General features: G+C 40.0%; 1 protein-coding gene across 2 annotated transcripts in view; it reads left to right on the top strand.

Moving 5' to 3' along the window:
• The window catches only part of PMS1 (PMS1 homolog 1, mismatch repair system component), a 156248-nt gene extending 144359 nt beyond the window's left edge, over positions 1 to 11889 (top strand). For both annotated transcript variants that reach the window (XM_077448682.1, XM_077448681.1), the window contains exon 13: positions 11370 to 11889. In XM_077448682.1, the coding sequence (XP_077304808.1) occupies positions 11370 to 11537 (168 nt within the window). In that variant the 3' untranslated portion in view covers positions 11538 to 11889. The remainder of the gene's footprint in view (positions 1 to 11369) is intronic.
• The last annotated feature ends 4263 nt before the right edge of the window (positions 11890 to 16152 follow it).

The following is a 16152-nucleotide window of genomic DNA, read 5'->3' as shown; positions in this document are numbered from 1 at the left end:
ATTGCACTAATACGGCTACAATCACATTAAGTATCTTTCTCAACACATTCATCATGGCCTTTCCTCGTTATGTTTTTTTATGTTTGCTATGTTACAAAAAAAATATATATAGATATATCGCATGGAAATGCAAGCTCATGTGAACTTTCAGCTAATACACATCCTGAGCTTTAAATTTTGCCCTGGAGTTGTGCAAAGTTTTTCCGACTACTTTTCCTGTTTAAGCAATAAAGTCTGGCAACAGAATAAAAAAAACACAACTGGTTAGTCACATATCAGTGCAGAAAAGTGTGACGTTTAGGTAAAACTCTTTACCATCTAACTAGAGTTATTAAAGCTGTTTGGGCATAACCAAAAAAGTTAATAAAATAAATTCCCGCTCACAAGCTGTTGTAGCTCTGCAGAGCATGCCTATGCACCCTGCAGACTCCTTTCTGTTCCACTGTAATTCAAGGAATAAAAGACACCGGAGGATTGCATCACCCAGATTTCGGCAAGAGATTTCTGTGGCAAGAGAGAAAAGTACAAAAAAAACACTGGGGTTGCACAGGAGTAGAGAGACTCCCTCATCAAAAATGTAAGCTTGTTGGGAGAGGGGCTTTAAAGATACAAGCTTTCAAAATTAACCCAATGTACTTTAAAAGCTTGCATGTTCAGAAATTTCAGCCCAGCTCCACTATGCAGCAGTTTATTGTTTTATACTTCCCCACTAGCCGCTGTGCATCTTTGCTTCTTTAATATATATTGGAAGTTTTGTACCTTTAGTGCTGGTTCACACTTGTGCGATGCGAGAACCCTGTGAATCCACTGCGTGTTCCCGCGTTGCACCCGACACGCATGTCAGTTCACACTGCCATATGCGAACTGCTGGGGCGTGTCATATGTTAACGAAACCCCCATTTCAGCTCACCTATCGCACTGCGAGCTCACAGTTTGGACATGAATCGGATTTCATATGTGTGAACACACATGCGATACGATTCTGGTCCGAACAAAAAAAAAAAGGGTCCTGTGCATGTTTGGACCGAATACGGTGCAATATCAGCCATACTATCTGTATGGCTGATATCGCACCGCGCAGACATTGCATGTAATGTGAACAGCAGTGTGCTTTGAATTACGTACGATGTCTGGCATCACGCAAGTGTGAACCGGCACTTAGGCCTCATGCACACAGGTTTAAAAAATCCCAGTGCTGCTGCCAGGAAAAAGCAGCGTTAAAAGGCCTGAAAAAGTTCAGCTCAGTGTAAATGTAGCCTTAAGCACAGGTCAGAAAGTCTAAAGGATTAAATCTAAATTCTAGAATTGGATTTTATGACATGTTTACATGAAACATGCAGTGAAAGTATACAAGTATGTATACATGTCATACCTTTGGGACTGCTGTGGAGAATCACTGTAGTAGTCGCATGTGTGAGCCAGTCATGAAAGAATAAAATTTTTCTCAAGGAATGCAAAGTTTTTTATGATTGAACAAGCTCTAGAGGAGGGGCAGTGAAGGCATAATCTCTAGCTTATACGAAAGCGAAGGCCGCGCTCAATCGGAAAAAAAGTCAAACGTGTGTCCATGTGTAGTATATTCACATATAAAATTATGTACACTTTGGATTCAGTTAAAAAACACTTTATTGAACTTGGAGCCCAAAGATGTCCATAGTGCTATGGTTATACGTGTACACAGTAGTGTAAAAGGAAAATTATTATAACTATACTCTGGAATAGGTCAAATTGAAAGAAAATGTTTTAAACACGGTACCACCATATCTACCTGAAGAGGAGGCGTTAACTGCTCACAGAAGGCTTGCCTTTCACTGTTGACAGGAAGTCATTCAAAGATGTATGAAGAACGCTATGACTCGAATATGACATTGTGGGGTGAGAGGAAACTTCACCTGCTGTCATGGGACTGATGGGTGTGGAAATGGAGAAGTGAGGGAAACTCCCGCCGGACACAGCAGTGGTTGGAGCTAACCTCTGTGGTCCCCAAACATGGCTTCTGACTCAGATGGCATATGGACGTCCGTCAGTGCGGTATTGCCGAGCCGAAAATGAATGGGATGTCAGACGGCGCTAGGTGTGTGTGAAGACGTGCGTGTGACTTCTGCGCTCCTCCTGGAACAGGAACCTGATCAATGGAGGTGGACTGCAAGCTGAAGGGTTGCTGTATCTAGCATGTTTCACGTGCCTGCGCTTTGTCAAAACTACAGAGGCCACCACTGCAAAGACATTTAAGGCTAATGGGCTAAGAAGTGGGAGGGGTAAACGAGAGAAGAACCTACTCAGTGATGTTAACCCCTCATCCTCAAGGGCCCATAACATTTATTGGCAGAAGTTGCAAATCATTACATAGCATTTGCAGTAGAGTAATAAAGCTGATTATAAAAATTTAAATAATGTGTATGTGGATTCTATCACCTCACGTATTGGACAATACGTAGATGGCTTTTTGCAACCTTTAGTTTCACAGACTCCATCTTACATAAAGGATTCAGCTCAGGTGATTCAAGCACTTGAGAATTTTGTAGTAACTGAAGGTTTAATTGTGGCTACAGCAGATGTGGCCTCCCTGTATATTATCATATTGCATACGGGTGGACTAAATGCTGTTGATTCGTTCTTACAGAGAGATGTCAGTTTGATTAGTGTTCAAAGAGGTTTCTTGTTAGAATTATTGGAGTTTGCAATGATACATAATTATTTTTGGTTTGGGGGTTTCGTTATTTACAGAATCATGGTGTCGCCATGGGCACGAAGTTCGCGCAGAGTATGGCGAATCTTTTCATGGCCAAATGGGAGGAGGATGCCGTCTATGCCAACAGGAGACCAGAGTTGGTCTTCTGGGGAGGTACATAGACGACATCCTCCTCCTGTGGAATGGCGACATGCAATCATTGTCATCATTCACAGAACAGCTCAATGGAAATTCTTTGGGCATTTCTTTGCAGTTTCAATTCAGTACTTCTAGGATACATTTTTTGGATCTCAATATAGAGATTGTGGATGGAAATTTTGTCACCTCCACACCAAAATCCATACCAAAAAAACAATTTATACATTTGCGACGTAATTGTACCCATAAAAAAGATTTTTTTAGACAGGCGACTATACTAAAAGGAAAATTTTTGGACAAGGGTTATGTCGCAACCGACTTGGATCCGCTAATAGATTCAGTTGCAAACATGGACCGTCAGTCAATGTTTGCAACTAAAAATAAATCTTCTTTTGGAGAGAATAATTACAGTTTGGCTATGGTAATCACTTATTCCCAACAACATTATGATAAAAAGAGAATTCTATCAAAACATTGGAATGTACTTAAGAATGACAACATTTTGGGGCCCACTTTACCTGATTGTCCACATGTCATCTTTAAAGGGGTACCCCCATTGAGGCTCCAAGTGGCGCCTAATATTTTGGATGCACCAAATCGTATTCCTTTCAGAATTCAAAAGGCTGTTTTCCTTGTCGCAAATGTATAGTTTGTCATCATAATATAATTAAAGATAGAAAGGTCTGCCAGTTTAAATCCAATGTGACGGGTAAAACCTATGACATTAACACATTTATTACCCGCACTTCATTGAATGTGGTTTATTTAATAACTTGTCCATGCGGCCTACAGTACGTAGATCGCACTATACGTGCCATGAATGTTCATATTATTATATATATATTAGTAACATCTATAGGGGATTTCCGAAGCACAGCGTCTCACGGCACTTTTGCGATTGTCATAAAAACGATCCCCGTGGTACCAGTTTTGTTGCCATTGATAGATTTACCCCGCATTGGAGAGGGAGTTCATCCAAAAGGGAAATTTCAAGATTAGAAACTAGGTGAATTTTTGATTTTTGATTTACACACGCCCTTAGGAATGAATATAGACTGGGATGTGAATTGCTTTATTAATAATAGCAAGATTGACATTTGCATTGCCTCCATATAATTGATTTTATTTTGCCAACTATTATTATATATATATAATTAGTATTATTTTTTGTATTAAAATACACTTTTTGTATGATTATTTTTTTTTGTAGAATTCGATTTATATATATGAAGTATATGTTTCTATTACTGTATATCTCTTACTAGCAGGGATGTAGCTCGATTCAATACACTGTGGAGGTTGCTGGAATAATTATACTCTCATTTTGTTGCTTTGATTGGCCGCTGGGGTGTTGTGGTTTTGAGCTTCCTGTGGTCGCCATGGGAGTGAGTGCTTTCTATGTTCCAGCGGCGACTTCCGGATGCGCTCCAGTGACCACTTCCGGTTTCTGGAGATGATGCAGCAATGTTATCCACCCTCTGCTTGTGGAAAATAGGTCGGATTAACCACTGTAACTAATTCGAGGGATGATTACATGTGGGATTGATGAGTATATATATTTTCCAAAATTAGATTGGTTTAATTAGATGTTTTAGTGATTACTTCCGGTAATCAGAGTATTGCTATTTTTTCACTTTCGGTTTATCAGGGGATCTTTTCCGGAGTAATTAATTAATTCATTATTATTTCTTTTTATTTATTCTTTATCTGCTTTATATAATTTGGCGATTCTTGTGGGAAAGTACCCATTGATATATAGCTCACTGCTTTGTGGAGTAAGTGAACGTTCCACCTTCGCAGTGTGTATGTCCTGACATACTTTACATACAGTCTCCTTATTGAATGTGAATTCAGCACCTGGCGTTCATATTGGGTTATTATATATAGAGTATGCTTGCATCTTTTAGTCATGCCTCTGACGATATCACTCTTGGATGAAACATGTAAGGCTGACTGATGCAAGCATGCTGAATATGGAATTCTGAAGATATTTATTGCCATTTTAACGCCCGTGTGTAACTTCATTCTTGTAAGTGTACTACAATAAAGTTTTTACATCTTTTATATGCGGGCTTCACTATGTTTTGTTGCTTCACCTCTTGCCTTGCATGGTATGTGTAAACTATCTGGAACGCTGGAGCCTGAAGTGTTTTGATTTCTGCTTTTTTCAATCAATGTATGGTGATTGAGGAAGATTGACATCAATTGGAATAGACCACATCCTAGTGATCATTTTTCTATCTGAGAGAAAGTGGAAGTTGTGCTGACGATTTTTTGATGCTCTTCTCTAGTTGTGATCTGGTAAGCAGATTCGATACACATGAGTGTTGTGTGGTCTGTCCTGCACTCCTTGGAAAAGGTGGAGGTCTCCTCACTGTTATAAAGCATTCCTCACATTGGTCTCTTCAATGATGGAACTTGCATAAGCACTGCACCTTGGACTATATATTTTTTACGTTTTGATGATCAATGAACTGTGCTAGTGTTTTTCTTTGTGTCCCTGTAGTGCTGTTACCTCACCTTCTTTTTTAATGTGTATAGTGGACTGATTGATAACCCAAATACAAAAGAGGTGAAAAATATATGTAAAGAAAAATGAATGAGAGATAAATAATGAAAATTAAAATTAAAATGGGAAAGGAAAACGAATAATAACAATAATTTAAAAAAATGGGAAATAAAAAATAATAATAAAATAATAATGATGAATAAAAAACAAAAATGTATGTGTGTATATATATATAAAAAATAAAGAACTGCGTGTGAGCTCGTGCACGCAGACAGTACACCAAATGGGGATGACAAACCCATGCGTGCAGGACTGGTTCACGCACGCACAAAACAAATACAGAACCATATAGATATAAAAACAAGTACAAAAGTTCATCAAAAACGTACAATGAGGAAAAGGCGTATCATAGACTATAGAATCTATAATGCTGAAATGAAGAAAAAGGCATTTCAGCATTGTACAATTGAAAGCGACTATAAACAAATTGTTATATCCATGTACACGACTCGTCTAATATTTGCTTTGTGGGTCCAAAAATATATGGTTCTGTATTTGTCCTGCACGTGAACCAGTCCTGCACACAGGAGTTTGTCATTCCCCACTTGGTGTACTGTTTGCGTGCAAGAGCCCACGCGTGGTTGTTTACACAACATATATATATATATATATATATATATATATATATATATATATATATAATATGTGTACATTTGGTTGTTTTTATTCATCATAATTATTATTATTATTATTATTTTTTATTTCCCATTTTTTATTATTCATTTTCTTTCCCATTTTCATTTTAACTTTCATTATTTATCTATCACTTTTATTACATATATTTTTCACCTCTTTTGTATTTGAGGTATCAATCAGTCCGCTATACACATTATTTTAATAAATTTTTATAATTAGCTTTATAACCTTACTGCGAAGGATATGTAATGATTTTCAACTTCTGCCAATAAATGTTATGGGCCATTGAGGACAAGGGGTTAACATCACTCGGTAGGTTATTCCCTAGTTTACCCCTTCCACTCCTTAGCCCATTCGCGTTAAATGTCTTTGCTGTGGTTGCCTCTGTAGCTTTGACAAAAAAGCGCAGGCGCGCAAAACATGTTAGATTCTGCAACCCTTCAGCTCCACCTCCATTGATCAGGTTCCTGTTCCGGGATGAGCGCTGACGTCACACGCACGCCTAGCTCCACCTGACATTCCCGTCTTTTTCGACATGGCTATATCGCACTGACGGAAGTCCATATGCCATCTGAGTCAGAAGCCATGTTTGGGGTCCACAGAGGTTAGCTCCGACCACTGCTGAGGCCGTAAGGAGTTTCCTTTGCTTCTCCATCTCCACACCCATCGGTCCCGTGACAGCACGCTTTCATATTCGAGTCAGAGTGTTCTTCATACATCTTTGAATTACTTCTTGTCAACAGTGAACGGCCAGCCTTCCGTGAGCAGTTAACCCCCTCCTCTTCAGGAAGCTATGGTGGTACCGTGTTTAAAACGTTTTCTTTAAATTTCACCTATTCCAGTGTATAGTTATAATTTTCCTTTTACACTACTGTCCACACGTATAACCATAGCCCTATGGACATTGTTGGGCTCCAACTCAAGTGCAATAAAGTTTTTTAACTGAATCCAAGGTGCACAATATTTTATATGTGAATATACACATGAACATACTTTTGACTTTTTTGTCCCCCCCCCCCCCCCCCCCCCCCCATAGAGCGCTGCCTTCGTTTTCGTATATCCTGTTTTCCATTTTATTCCTATACACCCCCTATTCACTTTTCAGGTGGAGCGCTTCAGGAACTTGGTGTTTGTGTTTTATAATCTCTACCTTGTTGTAGCAAAGAATACTCCAGTGATTCTTCGCTTCCACAATGGTCCCACGGTTATGGTATATGCATTAATACTTTGCTTTCAGCTTTAAAAAAAAAATTACTTTCTTAGTTAAAGTGTAATGTCACCCTAAATGGGAAGTTACCCTTTTAAGAATCCTCCAACCCTGCTCTAACATTATTAGAGATTTATTATTAACGATTTGTATAGCGCCAACATTTTACACAGCGCTTTACAATGTAGAGGGGGGACAGCACAATTACAGTACAGTTCAATACAGGAGGGACAATAGGGCCCTGCTCATAGAGCTTACATTCTAAAGGGAGGGAGTGGTAGTACAAAAGGTAATAAATGCAGGGGAAGGATTTGATGGGGTTGTTGTTATTATTATTATATGGGGTTGATTTCTTTTTTGGAGGGGGAAGTACGTGCCTAGTTTCAGCGTAAACTTCCCTCAACTCCACTCCCTGCTCACAACTTTTTGGGACTTTGGTAAATACAATTAATATATATTCAAATTAATTAATTATGGGCAACTTTTCAGCCTTACAGTTATTATCCATTGAATACCTTTATGCAAGTTAAAGGGCCTGTGTCAACAGGCTTTTGTTAGTTTCAATCAAGTTTAGCATTCCCATACAAGTCTATGAATGTGCAAAACATGTTAAAGCAGGTTAGATGGAGGCCAGACTATAGATTAAATGCACTTGTTATTGATCGTGAAAGTGACTCTAATGTAATTGAAATAGGCCTAAAACCCTTTGACACAGGCACTAATATTTTTTTGTGTGATATTGTTTGTTTTACTTTACACTTTCCCTGGCATGGTAAGGCCTCATGCTCAAGAACGTTTTTGCAGCTTTTAGGAGCATTTTTCAATGCCTGTCCATGTCCGCTTCTGGCCTCATGCCCACCAAGGGGCTTAGGAGCTGTGAGTAGCATAGGCGTTTTTAAGCTCCAAAATAATCCAGGACTAGTGTGTTCTGAGGCTCCAGTGCTAGAGCTGTAAAAACGGCAGACGCCGGTAAAAGGTGTTAAACTCTGTTTAACGCTGTATACACGGTGTTATGCCTCGTCCGGGCTTATCTATGTCTATTCAAAATCAATGGTTCCCTATGGGAGCCCATTAATTTGAATAGACATCACACCAGAAGTCTGATCCAGATGATCCAACTTGCGGTGCGACTTGTGTGCTGAGAATCTTGAAGTTTTGCATGAGGTTCCCCCAAGATCTTTACCAGACCCTTATCCGAGCACGCAGCCCAGCTGATCAGGAGAGGGGGGGCAAGAGAGCCCCCCCTGGACCTTACCAGGCCACGTTCCCTCAACATGGGGGGTTAGTGCTTTGGGGCAGGGGGTGCCCCTGCGCCCCCCACCCCAAAACACCTTGTCCCCATGTTGATGAGGACAAGGGCCTCTTCCCAACAACCCTTGCCCAGTGGTTGTCCGGGTCTTCAGGTGGGGACTTATCGCAATCTGGAAGCCCCCTTTAACAAGGGCAACCCCAGATCACTGCCACCCACCCTAGGTGAATGAGTATGGGGTAAAAAATAAACACGCTACACAGGTTTTTAAAATATATATTTCTAAAAGGTACTGCGTGCAAAAACTCTATACAAATGAATAATGTGATACTCTATGCGACTTGGGCTTAAAATCGCATAGGTATTTTTACATGTAAACTTAACCAGCACCTTGTAAACCTCATATGTAAACAAACCAAAAAAATATGTACCAAAGTGAATCGAGTTATAAAGTGCAAGTTTCTGTAAACATATACTCCAAATTTCATAATAGTGCAAAAACCATCAAAAGAAAAGAAAAAGAAAAAAGTCCAAAAACAGAGGGAAAAAAAGCAAACCACCCTATATAGGTATATATATATGTGGGATATATATCAAAATTCCTAATACCATAGACCGGATATAAGTATATGATACGAAACTTGAGTCCATGTAAAAGTTCTAGATGGAGAAGAAAAAAACAATCCAAAAATATATCAAAAAATATAGTCTCAGAAAATATTTATGTGTACAGCCGAAAAACACCCCTCAAAAAAATAAATAAAAACCAAAAAAGCAAAAAAAGAAAAAAGAGACAGAAAAAAAAAAAAGGTCTTAAATGTCCACAGTAGGAAATCTTCTATTGTGCAAATCCAGCAAAAAATGTATATTCATAAGGTGACTTTAGTGCTTGCTGTATATCCTTCAAGTGACTTGCGTGCTCCCCCACAAGGTTCCCCGCTCACCAGACGGATACACCCCTACAGGGGTACTGGGCCTTTAAATCAGCCTTATGCAATTCCAGCTCCTTGGCCCACATACGATGTAGTCCTTCGTATCCAAAAGAGGTTCCGTTTATCCCTCATAGGAAAAAAATAGTCTCCATAGTGTAGTATGTAAATGTAATTCGAGGGGAGCACTAGTAATTTACTTTAGCAGAAAAAAACGTTTATTTCCACAAAAAATTATATATAACAAATTTCATACATTCTTAAAATCAAAAAATATATATATATAAAAAATAGTCCAATGCTCCCACTTATTGTAAAATCCGTGGGTCAATGGAAAACTTTTTTCATACCCAAACCCCAGAATCAGAGTAAAAATTAAAAAATCAAAACCAAAAACTAAAAAAAATGCACAGATGGCTTTCTATCCCAAAAAGGGTCAGGATCAGTCCTGAGTTATAATCGATAAATCAGTTCGCTTTGGGTAAACTCTTTCTCATTAAAAACAGTCCCGTTTGCAAAAGTCCGCAATTATAAAATACCCCTAGGGTAGAGCCATATGTGTCATCTCCAATGATGTATCTCAAATTAATACTAGGCCCGCTCGGTGGATGCGCAGCGTGCGCCTCAACTGCGCTCCAACCGCTCGAGGCAACCCGGAAGTGACGTAGTGTGCGTGGCTCCGTCGAACGCGTTTCGTCATTGACGTCTTCAGTGGCGGTGCCACGCCGCCACACAATACGCATTATAAAGAAAACAAGAGGAATGGGAAATCTCCATACTCCACTCCTCCCACTCAGGACCACCAGTCACATTCTAGGAGGCGGATTACGGAGAGCAAGCCATACGCTACCATGGGGAAAAAATTGGGGAAAAAATTATAAACAGATGAACAGAGGAATCTCCGCACGCCGCTCACAGCGTCAAGACAGTCATGTATGCTGTAAAGATTATAATACAGGGAGTACTCAGTGTAGTATTCTTCAAAAAAATATAATAAATGAATATATGTATATAGGATGACCGAAAAAAAACCTCTAGCTGACGGGTGCAGGATGTCCTGTCAAAAAACAATGCCGCAAGCTCTCATTACGGAAAATCTCCAAAAAAATATATAAATTAATAAAAAATAATGAACAATAAATAAATAATAAATAGAAAAAAATAAAAATATATATATATAGAGAGAGAGAGAGAGAGAGAGAACCTGTACCACATGACAACTCCCAAAAAACACTCAAATTGGCATAATCCTATTATCTCTCCTCAGTCGTATACAATTTATTTCTGTGGTTCACTATATTCCTATATAATAATCTCCCTATCCCCAGTGTAGAAACAAGATATCTGAGATAGTTATTTAGACACAGAAGGGTCCAATTTATGAAATTAATGTAACATTAGGATTGTTGGTGTCACCAGGGCGTACTATTTTCTTTTGTTGTTTACTATTTTTTTACTTTTTTATTAAGAGGTAGCGCCAGATACCCCGTGTTTTAGATCTTTATGAGGCATAAAGGTGGTTATAGGCACAAAGTGATAATTTCTCTGACTCTTTACCTTGGAAATTAGTGTCAACTGTCTATTAAGTGTGGCAGATATGTGTAAATCACACAATTGGCTGTACAAAATTAGAATAAAAACAATAAACACGTACACATTTATTGTGACTGTAAGTAAAATAAAAACAATACAAAAGGTGTGTTACTCGCCTCTCCTGCTGCCCATGCCACTGATTGCTGCTTTATGTCTGAGAAAACATCAGAAGATTCTTCAGTAACCAACACTTCCAATAGTGTTGATCTCCTGTATCCCCAGCTGTGTATTAGATGTCTTCTTTACAGGGGGAAAGCATTTGTTGTTTTTATTCTGTTGCTCAATTGTTTTGAATTTTTTCTTTGTCTTCAAACTTGTGAAAACTTTACTTGTCTAAAAAACATCTTTATTGGCAGGGTGAAGCTGTAAGACTGGCAAGACAACTACCTTTAACCCTAGCAAAAGATGATGTGTATGACACATTGAGTCGAATGAAAAAACAGTTTGGAGATCAAACTAAAGGATGCATCCACGGTCGGCCATTTTATTCTCACCTAGCTGATATTCCTCAAGATGATGAGTAGAAATATGGCTCTCAGTAACTTGTAATGTACAATAAATTGTAATGTAATGTACAAAGAAATAAATATCTTTGTAAACCTTTTGATAATAAAAAATGTAAATGATTTGGTGATGGATTGTTTGCAGTCCAAGCCATACACACTTATTCATGTCAAATGAATATAGAGACAAATGATTCTCTTTTGATATATTTCAAGCATACTTAAAGCTTTTAATAGTGACCTTTACATCCTGGAGACTTTAGATTAAATCATATGCAGTCAAATAGACTTTTGAACAAAAACCACAGCTATTACTGTATTAAATGTTAATATAAATGTTAAATATTAAAAATAGTTTTTTTCAGAATGTGCATTTCCTGGTAACATGGTGGAGTTTCTTAGTGCACCTTTCACCTCACCTCTTCCTTTCTTACTCCCCAAGGTGTTTTCCAGTAGCCCAACAAGGTCACTACTGTTACATTGGAAACATGAGTTAGGACAAGTTCACACCAGATGCAGTCCAGTGCGTTTTTATTCTGCATCTAAAACGCATGTATATTTTTCAGTATTTTATATGTGTTCAAAACTAGTGCAGTGTGTTCCAGTACAGTCAATAAAAGTAGAACAGCAGAAGACACGTCTATATGTAGTGATTACTAAAAACACCTATTTAAAGTGATTGTAAAGTTTTGTTTGTTTGTTTTTTTTTTCTATTAAAAAACAAACATCTTATACTTACCTGCCTTGTGTAATGGTTTTGCACAGGGCAGCCCGGATCCTCCTCTTCTCGGGTCCCTGGCTGGAGCTCCTGGCCCCTCCCTCCTGTTGAGTGCCCCCACAGCAAGCAGCTTGCTATGGGGGCACCCGAGCCTATCAGCTCCACCCTGCATCATATAACCCCTTAGGAAAAGCGTTCTCCCAGGGGGTTATCTTGTGGGCGCACTCCCGAGTCCAGCATCTGTGTCCATAGATGCAGAATGCAGGACTCGGCTCCTCCCCCGGTGCCCGTGTCATTGGATTTGATTGACAGCAGCAGGATCCAATGGCTGTGCTGCTATTAATCTATCCAATCAAGAGCAGAGAGCCCCGGGGAGAGAGGTGCAGCGCATCTCTAAGGGCTCAGATGAGTAAAACGGATGCATTAAGGTGAAAAAACACGAGGGTTTACAACCCCTTTAAGATAAAAAAAAATCCTTCTGCCTTTACAACCACTTTAAGTAGACAATTGGCAATTTTACACAATACACATTACAATAGCTGGCTTATAAGTGTAAACACACATATGACAGCCTCTGGGGGTGAATCTTCTCACAGCAGGACACACTTTCTCAAAGGAATTCCAGAATCTGGGCATATAATAACATGGATAAGTGAGCCTCCCACTGGTTCATCAGTCTCTCAGCTCCTCCAGAAACAGGAAGGCCAGGCTGGGTTACACAGCAGCTAGGTTTCTCTGGGTGTCAATGGAAGCCAAGGGCAGCAGACTAAAGACCCATACACACTATTAGATTTTCTGAAGATTATTTTCTTGAGATTTACTAAAACTATGTAGTGCAAGGGCCTGCTTGATTGCATGCAAATTGAAATTCTTAAGGTTTGACCTCATGGTTATGGTTTTTCCTTTATAGTTTTTGTTAAATCTGAAGACAAAAATCTGCAGAAAATTAAATGGTGTGTATGGGGCTTTAGTGTCTACAGCAGGCATGTCCAAAGTCCGGCCCGCGGGCCAATCGCGGCCCGCGGTCCGGTTTTGAACGGCCCGCCTGGTGTGCTGCGGGATCAGGGCTGTCAAATGAGCCGATCCCCGTCACTGTGAGAAGCTCCGTCAGCTTCAAAAGTGAAAGTAAAGTGCAGAGGAGTGTGCTGTGCTCTCTGCTTCCCCCTACAGTGCAGTACCCGGCTGAATAAGGAAATGGAATGGAAAGGTACTGTACTACAAGCTAGATTCGTTTTAAAAAGGCTTTATTTATGTGTATGTGTGTGTGTGTGTGTGCATGTGTGTCTGTATGTATGTATGTGTGTGCATGTGTGTCTGTATGTGTGCATGTGTGTCTGTATGTATATGTGTGCATGTCTGTCTGTATGTATGTGCATGTGTGTCTGTATGTATATGTGTGCATGTCTGTCTGTATGTATGTGCATGTGTGTCTGTATGTATGTGCATGTGTGTCTGTATGTGTATGTGTGCATGTGTGTCTGTATGTGTGTGTGTGTGCATGTGTGTCTGTATGTGTGTGTGTGTGTGTGCATGTCTGTCTGTATGTGTGTGTGTGCATGTCTGTATGTATGTATGTGTGTGCATGTCTGTCTGTATGCATATGTGTGTCTGTATGTATGTATGTGTGCATGTGTGTATGTGTGTGTGTGCATGTGTGTCTGTATGTATGTGTGTCTGTATGTATGTGTGTCTGTGCATGTGTGTGCATGTCTGTATGTATGTGTGTGCATGTGTGTCTATATGTGTGTGTGTGTGCATGTCTGTCTGTATGTATGTGTGTGTGTGTGTATGTGTGTCTGTATGTGCATGTGTGTCTGTGTGTGTGTGTGTGTGTGTCTGTGCATGTATGATTGCATGTGTGTGTGTGTCCATGTATGTCTGTATGTATGCGTATGTGCATGTGTGTCTGTATGTATGTATGTGCGTGTATGTCTGTCTGTATGTGTGTGCATGTATGTGTGTCTGTATGTGTGTGCAGCATGTGTGTCTGTATGTATCTGTGTGCATGTATGTGTGTGTGTGTGTGTGTGTGTGTGTATGTATGTCTGTATGTGCGTGTATGTATGTGCGTGTATGTATGTATGTATGTGCCTGTATGTATGTATGTATGTATGTGTGTGCATGTGTCTGTGTCTGTATGTGTGTGTGTGCATGTGTCTGTATGTATGTAAGTATATGCATGTGTCTGTATGTGTATGCATGTGTCTGTATGTGTGTATGTCTGTGTGTATGTGTATGCATGTGTGTTACTTTTAATCCAGACCTCCCCCCCCCCATTCTTGTACCATCAGAACTGCTTTTGTGGTGCTTGTGTGTGTGATAGCAGCCAGGATTGCTGCTCCTCTGAAAAGCAATCCATATACAGATCGCTTTTCAGAGGCATTTGAAAGGTGGTAAAGAGGCATTATGTTGCCTCCTCACCACCTGTTTTAAGCCCGTAAATGTAGCATCACTATACCGCAACTGTGCAGTCTACACAGTTGCGGGGTAGTTGCAGTGCAGGCCCATTCACCCTGAGCATACCTCCAGCTGCAGCCACAGCATGTGTACACCCCCAGCTGCTCCCTCTGCAGCTAGAGGGGGAGAAGTTGGGGGTGGTAAAAACAGCTTAGCCATGTAGTTTTACTGCCCCTCCAATAAGCCCTTGGTTCACATCTGCATGGCTGCATGCTGTGTGTAGGGCAGCCCATGCATTTCAATGGGCTTCCATACCCACAAAAATGCAGGGAAAGAAGTCCCAGAGCTTTTTTTTTTTTTTTATTGGGCTGCACCAAAAGCACCCCATGTTTCCAATGTGTGGGGTACCATTAAGACTTAACGGTACCCCTAAAGAACAGAGCATTCGTCTGTGTGTCGGGCAAACGAGCGCAACAAAGGCACGAGAATTTTTGTTGGGCCAGGTATGAGTGCTCGAATGACCGAATTTTAATGGTTCAAAGAATGTCAGGCAAAATGGTCGGCCCTCACACATGTTCACTTCATCGAATCTGGCCCTCTTTGAAAAAAGTTTGGACACCCCTGGTCTACAGCAAAGGAAGGAACTTTGAATTCTTGTTTTTACTAACCACTACTCTCAGATGTGCTCTCTGCTATCCATATCTGTTGCTCTAGAGCAGGGATCTCCAATGCATATAAAGAACAAAATTAGCTGCGCTACCTACCCCCACTGAGGTTATTACTGTTTGTGCAAAGAAATAAAAATCAATCAGATAATTCCAATAGATTAAGTGAAATCTGCTAGAACAATTCATATACAATCAAAATTAAGTGATAAATGCTCAAAATGAAATATGATTCAATTAATATAGTGACTAATAACAGTTAATTATATTCAAAAAGTGAATGAATAAATTCATTAATTATTGACAATAAATAAATTAATTTAAATTAACTATATTCAATAAATAAATAATTATAAATAAATACAGTGATTATTAATTATAATTAAATAAGATAAAAACCCAGTGACAAATTAACCACTTCCCGACCAGCGCACGACGATGTACGTCGACAGAATGGCACGGGCAGGCATATTGGCGTACATGTACGTCCAATATTCGTTGCCGCCGTGCCATCGGGAGCGCGCCGCCGGCGGCGCGCTCCCGCGCTGGTCGGGACCCCCATGAGTCCGGTCGCGGGACCCGCGGACTCGATCGCCGCGGGCATCCCCGCGATCGTCTCACGGAGCGGCCGAATGGAGGAAATGCTGTATAAACAACATTTTTCCATTCTGCCTAGCAACTAGTGACGCTGATCTCTGCTCCATGTGATTGGAGCAGAGATCAGTGTACACTAAATGAAAGCCCAACCCCCCCACAGTTAGTAACACACCCCTAGGAACACTTAACCCCTACACTGCCACCCACTGGTTAACCCTTTCACTGCCAGTGTCATTTACACAGGAATCACTGCATTTAT

This window comes from Lithobates pipiens, unplaced genomic scaffold (assembly GCF_037356315.1).
Source record: "Lithobates pipiens isolate NorthernLeopardFrog02 unplaced genomic scaffold, aLitPip1_a1.2 Scaffold_22, whole genome shotgun sequence".
NCBI classification, from domain to species: domain Eukaryota; kingdom Metazoa; phylum Chordata; class Amphibia; order Anura; family Ranidae; genus Lithobates; species Lithobates pipiens.
Note: the sequence above shows the minus strand (reverse complement) of the source record. Positions and strands in the feature narration are given on the sequence as shown.